Source organism: Squalius cephalus (genome assembly GCF_949319135.1).
Source record: "Squalius cephalus genome assembly, chromosome: 23".
Classification (NCBI taxonomy): Eukaryota; Metazoa; Chordata; class Actinopteri; order Cypriniformes; family Leuciscidae; genus Squalius; species Squalius cephalus.
This window is the reverse complement of record NC_137144.1, coordinates 6,459,332-6,469,435: the sequence shown is the minus strand read 5'-3', so window position 1 is coordinate 6,469,435 and position 10,104 is coordinate 6,459,332. Positions and strand designations below refer to the sequence as shown.

The following is a 10,104-nucleotide window of genomic DNA, read 5'->3' as shown; positions in this document are numbered from 1 at the left end:
TGGGGTGAAATATGACCTGTACATTTCCCTGACTGGTTTTCTGAGTTTCACCCTGATAATACTTACTGATAAACTGTTTATTCAAGAAATATTTCATATGAAATTAAATTTTTAATATTGTCTGTTTTAGGAAAAATTCAAGCCACCATTTTGGCAACATCCATGTATCTGTGAGATCTGGGGATGTAAAACACCAACTTCCCCAGTTCACTCGTCAGGTATCTGAGCGCCTGCTTACACCTCCAGTGCTTCCCATCTGTTTGAATCAGATATGTATCTGGAGAGCTTTGTACTCCCTTGAGCTTCATTCTAGCCGATTGCTCATTTTATAATGCTAATGGTGGCAGGCGGGATGGTGTTGGGTTCCCGTCAGCTGGTCGCTGCGCTGGGAAGAGTGTTTAATGGACTTTGACAGTTAAGAGGGCAGATCTTATTCACTGAGGGATTTGGTATGAGCTATTATTGTCATGACAATCAATGGATGTATTACTCAACAGACCTCAATGAGTCAGATGTTTTTGGTCATACTAAAGCAACTCTGCAGGATGTATCATGGAGGAGCTCACACACAATGAACCACTCATTTGTATGCCATAATAGTTTTAATAAAGTTATCAAGACTACATCTGACAAGCCCTAATGAGGTGGAGACAAACATAACGGCACCATTAAAGTAATCTATTATTAAGTTTTTGGAGCTTTTTGGGGTAAAATTTAACTTGTAAAGAAAGACTACATGCCTGCGCACATAATATTCTATCGTGCATACCTATAGACTAGACGTATACGCATGTTCACGGCGTCAGCGTTTTCACAGGTTTGCAAGCTTGCGCATAGATAAAATCTTTTTTGTTTTGTTTTTTTCTTCAACGCTTGCACCTTGGAACCTATTTCAAGGTTTGTGTTCTCGAGCCACCAAACACTGTTTTGTACGAATGGGCAGCCAGAGCGTGTTAAGGGTTTTCTGTTAGAACGGTGTTGTGTTAGCGGCCCCTAAGTTAATAACTAATGATCTTTGCAATGGAAGTAAATCGATCAAAACTAACTTTAGCTGGACAATAACTTTATTCTAGAGCTGCTGTATAAAGCCAAAACAATCTCTGTTACTTTAATTTCCTATTTTCACTGTAAAGCTGCTTTGAAAAAGTCCATATTGTTAAAAGCGCTATATTAAACATACTAAATACTAAAATGAGCAATAAATCTTTTTGGGAACTCAGTAGGACCAGCCACCTCTGACTGGCAGCTACTGTATGGAAAATACAATTATAACAGTCAGTAGCCATTTCATAACATAATTACCATATGACAACTACCACCACAGTAAAAACAACCACAACATTTTCAAATAAAGCATTTTATCACCTATCAAACAGACATACACACAAGAAACGCTAAACCATTGCTGACCATCTGTCCGTGTGCTTTACAGACATGAGGTAGAGCTGATGAGTCGAACCTGCTCCATGAATGGCCTCTATTATTCTATTTGGTTGAAGAAGTATCATCTTCCATTGGCAAAGATCATTGCGTATTAACACAATGTGTTATTATTGGTAAGTTTATTGAAATGTAAATGCAGAGGACAAGGTGACCTAGATTTTTATCAGTAGAGAAAGGGCATGAATTCTGCTTGTGTGTGGAAGTAGGGGAAGAATCATTTCTTTGTTAAAAGTAAATCACTGGAAGAGACAGGTGCTTGAAGGTATACACACTCATATGGTACAACTTATAATGAGTAAAATATAATGAGTCATTTCAAAAGCACACTCCTTTTATTAATCAAATGGGAAGTGAAATGATTGTGCTTTGTATAAGCCAAATGACAGTTAAAATGGAAAAAATGGCTTTGAGAACTTGCAGTTGCCATAACATTCAAGACATGATGCCACAACATGAACTAACGTCATACATAACAGTTCCTCCAATGTAACAATTTCAATGTACAGAGTGTGTTTTAAAACAATACAAAAATAAAAATTGTTTTAGTATTTTTAGTGTTGTTTACATTAACAATGCAAAAACTGTAAGTATAAAAAGAACACTCAATTCAAGCACAAATGATATTAATGTGAAACAGGGATTGATAAATAGTTTTTGATAAAGAAATAGGGATTCATTTCTCCATTAAATACAAATGTACCTCATTACAAAACCTATTACAACCAAGTGTTTAGCAAATGTGATGCATGGACACCTTCAATTATTTAAAAACTTAAATGCTAAATAATAAAAAATAATAAATCATAGCTGCATATTAACAATAGTTATAATCTTCCTCAGCAAAACAACAAAATAGCATCAAATTAATTTATACAATACAATCAACACTACTTCAGTTGTGAAAATCTACCCAGACTATATAGGCAACATTAACCTACAGCAGAATCTTTAATAATGTAACTACATAGGGTACACTTGTACAAAAATCCCCAATGAAACAGCACACCTATGAAATTGCATCACATTTAAATTATGGGTTTGCATCCTAAAAGACGAAATTCAATCAGTCACTGTTGTTTTATTATCTTCAACCAATTTCCGGAAATGAAACGTTGCACCATTTTCGCTCAATCTCTCAAGCCAAGGTAAAGCTCTGTTGAGTTGTAAGTTTTCCAGATGCCCAGCAGAAATCGACAGGTGAGGTATGGCACCATTTTGAATAACAGGTATTTCATTGGTCCTCATACTCAAACCACTAGTGAGAGAGGTATACTGGCTCCAGACACCTACGGAGTCCCCGTTACGCACTTTATCCACAACATCTTTTGGGGGAGCGTCTTGAAATCGCTCAGAATTGGATCTAAGGAGTGGAGCATCAAGCCTGCGACCTCGTCTGGCTGGAGAACTGCTCCACATGTGAGTTCCCATATGAACCTAGATGGAAAACAGGATGGAAATGGCAAGTAGATAGTTGGTCATAAGGTATCTGGGATAATACAACTGTTTCCATAAAAGCAACAAAATACAAACTGGCAATCAGTGATGGAACACCTTTAACAACCTTGGAATGGTGTACCTTCAAATTTCCTTTAGTGGTAAATGCACGTCCACATATGTTGCAGGCAAAGGGTTTCTCACCAGTGTGGGTTCTTTCATGAATCTGCAGCGCACTTGAAGAAGAGAAGGTCTTCCCACAAGTGTGGCAGAAGTGCTGTTTAGCTGTTCGTCGAAGTGGTGTTGCTGTGGAGAGTAGAGGTAATGTGGAAGCTGTTGAGCTAACTATACCTGTGGGTGAATCTTTTGGATCTTTTTTAATGAGCCCATTGTGTTCAACTCTTTTTGACGGAATGATTGGTTCCATGGAGGGTAGAAACTGGTTTGGAGGAAAAATCAGGATCTGATTTGCTGGCTCAAACAGCTGTGAAGGTAAGTCTCGCATCTGGTGGGTAAGCATGTGCTGTTTAAGGTTACCTTTGGTTGAGAACCCTCTGTTGCACGCAGTGCAGATGAATGGGCGCTCTTTGGTGTGACTTCTATAGTGAATGTCCAAAGCACTTTGACAGGCAAATGTCTTGTTGCAAATATCACAAACATTGCTTTTTAGGGATCCCCGCTCATTGAAGGGTAAAATCATGGTCAAGCTATCGTTTGGTATATCTCCAGATGTTCCGTCAAGTAAACTAGACACTGTAAGACTAGGCTGTAGGCTTGAGTTGTTTGATTCAGCAGATTTCAGGTTTCTGTCAGTCATTTCATAAGCACAGTCATTGGGGCAGGATGGGTTCCAGGAGGGGTTCGTCTCAGTGATGGCCAAAATCCTCCTCCTTAAACTCTCATGATCCCTGTTTAGTGAAGATGATCTCTGGGTTAAACAGTCTCTATCCACTGATCCATTCCCCATAGTCAACTTATTGATGTTTGACGAATTCTCAACATTTGAAACTGTAATCTGACTTTCTGATCCAGTTGCTCTGGTAAACACAGAAGAAGCAGTTGAAGAACATAGACTTTCTGGTGAAGAGTCTTGGTATTTTGAATCGGATACACCTTCCATCATTTCTATGTTCTCATTGGGAAAGGTATCCACTTCCAAGGTCCTACCATCTACAGAGTCAGTGTCCTGGTCCATGGGTTCTTCACTATCATGCAGTGGGATGTTAGGGATGTGACCACCCATATGCATGTGGATATGCTGCTGTAAAACCAATGCATTTGTAAACTTTTCTTGGCATATGGGGCAAGAATGCTGTATTCTAAGAGTTGGCATGGAACGATGAATGCTATAGTGTGTCTTGAGATTGCCCTTAGTTGTAAAAGCCCGTCCACACACCCTGCATTTGAATGGCCTTTCTCCGGTGTGGGTGCGGTAATGCATTTTAAGGGCACTTTGACAGCTAAGAACCCGGTGGCAGATTCCACACTCATTAGGATCAGTAGACTTCTTGTCAATGTTCTCCACCAACTGCTCCAGCTTTGAAGTCTCAGATGCTCCAGAGGGATTTGGAAGACTTCCAAAAAGAAATTTGGTTTCTAGCTGCTCTGATTTTAGCTCAGTTATTAATCTTGTACTGACCAAGGTATTAATAGCAATGTCATCTCTAGAACCTTCCCCTGAGGATCTTAGTAAGGTAGCGATACTCAAGGGTTGTGTAACCTCTTGAAATTTCTCATTTGAAGTTAGAGGAGGGCTACTGCCAAATCCCTCTTGATGCCCGTTACTTCTCTCACACACCTCACTGACAACAGGACTATGAGGTTTGGTTATTGATACCCCTTCCTCCTCTTTTTTAATGATGGGTGGAAGACCTGGCAAAGATGATGGAAGCACAAAGCCAAGAGAGTTACCCACTAAAGGTTTACTATCCAACCAGTTAAGAGCAGGCTTCTCAGGAGGCAGAGACATGCCGTAAGGAACACCTGTGCTGGTTGGGACATTATCTAAATGCTCTGGAACCGGATAAGGATTCATTAGTATGTTAGGATACTTCTCCTTGTGACGTTGGAAATGGACTTTGAGATTTCCACGGGTGGAAAATCGATTCCCACATATGTTACATTTGTAGGGTCGCTCTCCAGTGTGAGACCGCAGGTGTATTTGCAAAGCACTATCACTTCCAAATACTTTGGCACAGAACCTGCATTTGTGCTTGAATATACAATCTTCGGATGGCCTCTTGTGTTCACATAAACTCACATTGAGAGGTTTGACTTTCCTATGTTGGGCTAGGGCAGTCAAAGCATTCAGGTCCTCTACAATTGCCCCAATACTAGGCAAGGAGTTTTCAAACATATTAAAGCTGTTTTGTTTATGGGCCAATTCGAGTTTGTTTAGAATCCCATCTGTAAATGAAGCAGGAGATGGTGAAGTTGTTTTTGAATTAGCTGTGTCATCAACTTTATCACTGACTGTGTTTCCTTGCAAAGATTGATTACTACACCGATCACTACCAACCTTTGATGGCAAAGGGTCGTCCCTATTTTTTTCAGTTATTTTGGAGTTTCCTTTTTCATCCCTTAAACCATCTTGGTTGTTTTGTGAAATAACATGTTTAGACGGTTTAGCATTAGCAGTAAGGTTTTCCACTAGCCCAGCAGCTGTTGTGAGTTGTTCTGAGAGGTGTGAGCTGAGTTTTCTCAGTGAACTGGTTTGAAACAGACCATTGTAGGTGTTTGTGGCCAAAGGTTTATCAGAATTTGGGGTTACTAATAGCATTATTTGGTGTCGAATATCTTCGATTAGTTTATATTGCTGCATCTGCTGCTGCTGCAGTGATAACAGCTGCTCAATCAAACTAGAGGAGGCCAATTTGGTGTTGCTAGAGTTCCTGCAACTTGTCTTTGGATTCAAAGTAGTTTCCTGTGAGAACTGAGCAACAGCAACTTTGGTGTTTTCTAGGTTCTCAATGAAGACATTGCTATTAATGGCTGATAATTTGCATAACTCAAGTAAGGTACTCTCTTGAGGTAGGACAGCTGAGTATGCTGAGCTAAAGCCATCAGCATAGTCTTCATTATCATGATGTAAATGAGACTTTTTGGCGATGTCATGATTGCGGTTTTCAAATATGTGTAAGGATTCGTCAACATCCACTGATGCTCTACCATTAGAAAAGTCACAATGTTCCTCCGTACTGTCATTACTTGTCACTCCATTCAAATGCTCCTCAGTGTTGAAGAATGATGAATTGATTGTGAGGCCAGAAGGTGGAGAATCTAGGCTTTCGTTTTCACTTACTATTAGAACTAACTGGTCTTTTGAACAGTCTTTCTGATGCTGATAGAGGTCTGTTATACTGGAAAACTCAGCACAGCATTGTTGACACATATGGACATCGCGGGTTGGAGTGGGGTCATTCTCCATCATATGATCTGTATTTCAAGAAGAAAAAAAAATTAAAAGACATAAATTAGTATATTAGAGCATTTTAGATGGCAACTCAATGTAAACTTAAAGCTTAGCAATTGACAACACAGTAGCTTTCTTCTCAACAGACCTAACAATACAAGATATTGTCCCAAAATTAAGTTAGAATAACTTCATAGTTATCAAGTAGTAATTAAAAAAAAAAGATCATGTAGCAAAATCTGCACAAATTTCAGAACAACTTTATGCCATTTTGAGCATCTTGTAAATATCTCCTAAATACACTATGTATTTCATTGGAATTTCCAGACTGACATTCATTAAATATAACACCTTTGTTTCAAGTGCATATTTAGGATAGCTTCACAGGTTTTGTTTTACATTTTAATGATAAAACTTGCATATAATGAAAAAGTACATTTTGATCCATTACACTCATGATGACCTCATACATGTCTGCAACAGCCAGCAATATAACACCTTACAGCAGTGGGAAGAGATGTAACAAAACTGGCCTGTAGTGTGTGTGTGTGTGTGTGTGTGTGTGTGTGAGATTGTGGACGTCTGTGTTTCAGCATTAGAAATGAAAGACAGACAAGGTCCAGCAAACACTTTGAAAAGTTAATTTCAGAAAAGAAGGTTTATAAAACTAGTAGGATTTGTTTTTAATGCTTATTTCATTTAATTTCATCTGTGGTCACTAAATTTTTTACAGCATGAACCTTCTATTAATAGGGTACAACAATAAGGTGGTTTTTTTTGTCAACAGTTATTCTTTTCTAGCAATAAACATTGAATAAACATCAAAATAAAATAAAATAAAATAAAATGAATGCATAGCAGGACTGATAGCTACAGAGTTGCACATTAACTAAATTAAACTAGCCCCATTCAGTGGTTTGACAAAGTCACTCAAGTTACAATTTGTGTAAACGAAATTTAATTATAAAATTTACTTGGTATTTTTACGCCATGTAACGTCCAAATGGGTGTCACTTTTGTATGGAATGTAAAATTTGTAATAGGTTGAAAAACATGCAGTAACAGGATTGAGTGCAAAATATGGGACACAACTAAATATTGACTAATATGATTTTAAAACAAGATTTTAATATTTGTCATACTTGTTTTTTTTTTTTTTTTTTTGGTTTGAACATTTGTAAATAGAGCCATCATCACCATCATCACCATCATCACCCTCATCAAATTAAAGCTATATACAATGAAAACATAATTTTGCTTTTATTCTAAGTTGTAAAGATGACACTCTTTGATTCAACACCAGTCCATGCAGTGATTAATTGATCGTATATTACAGGTATCAAAATGACTAACAGTTGTAGTACACTGATGTTGTTTTGTAATAAAATTTGAGAATCCTGGGAAAAGAGTTACACGTGCGAAACATTAAAAGTGTTGTAGCCTATCTATTCCTAAATTTGCGCGTTTTGATCAAACTCCATCAGCATTGCAAGTTCAGAAAGTGATATAAAACTCACCGATGAGAACATACTGTGGCTTAGCCTGTTTCCTCCGGGACATGCTGGAATAAAACCTGTGTCTCTTCCTGAAGAATCCACAAGTGTACTTTTATCAAAATTAATCAGTGTCAAACCAAAAGCATTCTTGTCAGTGAGCCCCGGCCCGGGGGAAATCTACCGCACTACTGTTTGCATAATATTCATCATAACTGAGAAATAAGTTCGCAGAAATGAAGTTGCTATGATCTCACATGGATGTGCTAAAGGCAGTGATGTCAACAAAGAAGTATTAAATAAGTTAAAAACGAAAGTCGTTCATACATCACCGCACTGTCGATCACAATATCCAAATTAAACATTCCCACAACTCATAACATGACAACTCAAAGACCGCAAATCCATGAGGAAATTCTTTGACAGCGTTGGGAGAGTTCAGCCCCGCCCTTCGCTATTCCTATTGGCCGACACGTTTCACAGCCACGCCCTTCGACGACCCTTATTGGTCAGTGTGTTTCAGCTCGGGCTAGACTGAGCTCATGAAAGCGTGTGTGAGAGCATGAATCAGTGGCTGGTAATGTAAAGGATTAGTTTCACTACCAGCAACAGAAAACCAGTGATTTAACCTGGTAACAATTCATATTATAACTTTCATTAATAAATCATTTACAAACACCATCGTGCTAAACATATCAATAGTTCCAGTGTTAGGTAAGTTACTCTAAAAAAAGTAATTAATTAGGCTTTAACAGTGTAACCAGATTACTCTACTAATTACTCTCTTTAAAAAGTATTGCATTATTTATTACTAATTACGTTCTAAATCCCATATCAAGCTCGAACAATACAAGGATAGACATGAAAAATAAATAATTTAAAATTGCATAAATTATTCTTGAACTGACCAAAGTATTTAAATAGAGAAGGTTACATTAAAAACATTTTAACATTACATGTTAAATTTGGATGTTAAATCCACTATTGTTTTATATAGAATTGTTCTTGTCTATACGGTATTTAATGCAATTACATCAGAAGTAGCTAATTAAACTACAGAAAAATTAAGAAAAATTCCTTACTTTACTTTTCAAGGGCAAAGTAATTAAATTAAATTAAATTAAATGTATTACTTAGTAATGCATTGTATATTTTGGTAATGTATTTTGCATATCATCTGTTAAGCATTACACCTAATGAAATCATTTTTGTTATGACTTAACAATGAAGGTTATGGAGTTTATTATAAAGCGTGGTGTTTTAGTGTGAAGAGTGTCAGGCTACATATGGTGGTTGTAGTTAAGATATGCTTTGTTAGTGTATTAATTCGGGGAAATCTGTCTCTGCAGTAATAAATTCAATGTCAACTTTTTTAATGGGTTATAATGGGTTATAATTACCTCCAGGATGCAACAAAAGGTCTAACCAGAACCTTACCCAAATAATGAACACTCTGTCATCATCACCCTCATGTCTTTCCAAACCCATATGACTGACTTTCTTCTGCAGAGCAAACACATCTGAAGATATTTCACATGCAATTACTATAAATAAGCTTTCAAGCTTCAAAAATGATGCAAAATCACTATAAACGTTTTGTAAATGTTGTCAACAAGATTGATGCGCTATAAGTCTTCTGAAGCCATTTGATAACTTTGTGTGTGAAACAGACCAAAGGTTCATCGTTATATTATTCACGGATAACCTTTGGTGAAGCGAATTAGTTCAGTTCATGAACAAATCATTTAAACTAGTTTGCTGAGTCTGAAATCGCATGTACTACATTTGGTTTGCAACTTACTTTGTGACCGATTACAAAATAATGTTCTATTTGTGCAGTTAGTATGAATGAAATTCAGAGGTACATCCGCCATGTTGTCACAGTCATGTGACCTACGGCGTCAGTCATAACTCCTCTCCTGTGGCCTCATGGGATAGAAAATGATCCAGTGGACGTGCACTTCAGAATCTCACTGAAGGTCATCCGGGGACTTTTCGCTACTAATTTGATACTATTTATTATTTATTAATTGATACGATTTGGCTCACATGCTGTTTTTCACCTACTATATAGTACGGAAATAGGCATATTCGGACAAGAGTCATGTTAAACCGAATCAACTAATCATTTTTCAGTAAATAACATTGCACATTTTAGTCTTTTCCTCACACAAACCTGCCCAGTCATTTTAGTGGCAAATACTAATTTAGAACTGTCTTGAAATCTCACTCAGTTGTTCTGTGAAATAAAGTTAGGGGAGGATGGGGGAAGATGCCCTCCTTAAGAACAATGTGGTTTTACTTTTAAATTGTGACATATTT

General features: G+C 37.4%; 1 protein-coding gene across 1 annotated transcript; it reads right to left on the bottom strand.

Moving 5' to 3' along the window:
- Positions 1-2,256: 2,256 nt before the first annotated feature.
- Positions 2,257-8,182, bottom strand: sall1b (spalt-like transcription factor 1b). The gene is made up of 3 exons (XM_079859562.1): positions 7,807-8,182; positions 3,020-6,312; positions 2,257-2,877 (listed from the first exon to the last, which is right to left on the bottom strand). The coding sequence occupies exons 1-3, from the start codon at positions 7,847-7,849 to the stop codon at positions 2,503-2,505; spliced, it is 3,711 nt and encodes a 1,236-aa protein (XP_079715688.1). The 5' UTR covers positions 7,850-8,182; the 3' UTR covers positions 2,257-2,502.
- Positions 8,183-10,104: the final 1,922 nt, after the last annotated feature.

Bases quoted from the DNA above. Each gene is read 5' to 3' on its own strand.
- sall1b (XM_079859562.1), bottom strand. From the start codon at position 7,849: ATGTCCCGGAGGAAACAGGCTAAGCCACAGTATGTTCTCATCG. The intron at 6,313-7,806 runs GTGAGTTTTATA...CTTGAAATACAG, and splicing joins GCCACAGTATGTTCTCATCG to ATCATATGATGGAGAATGAC. The intron at 2,878-3,019 runs GTACACCATTCC...TTTTCCATCTAG, and splicing joins CCACTAAAGGAAATTTGAAG to GTTCATATGGGAACTCACAT.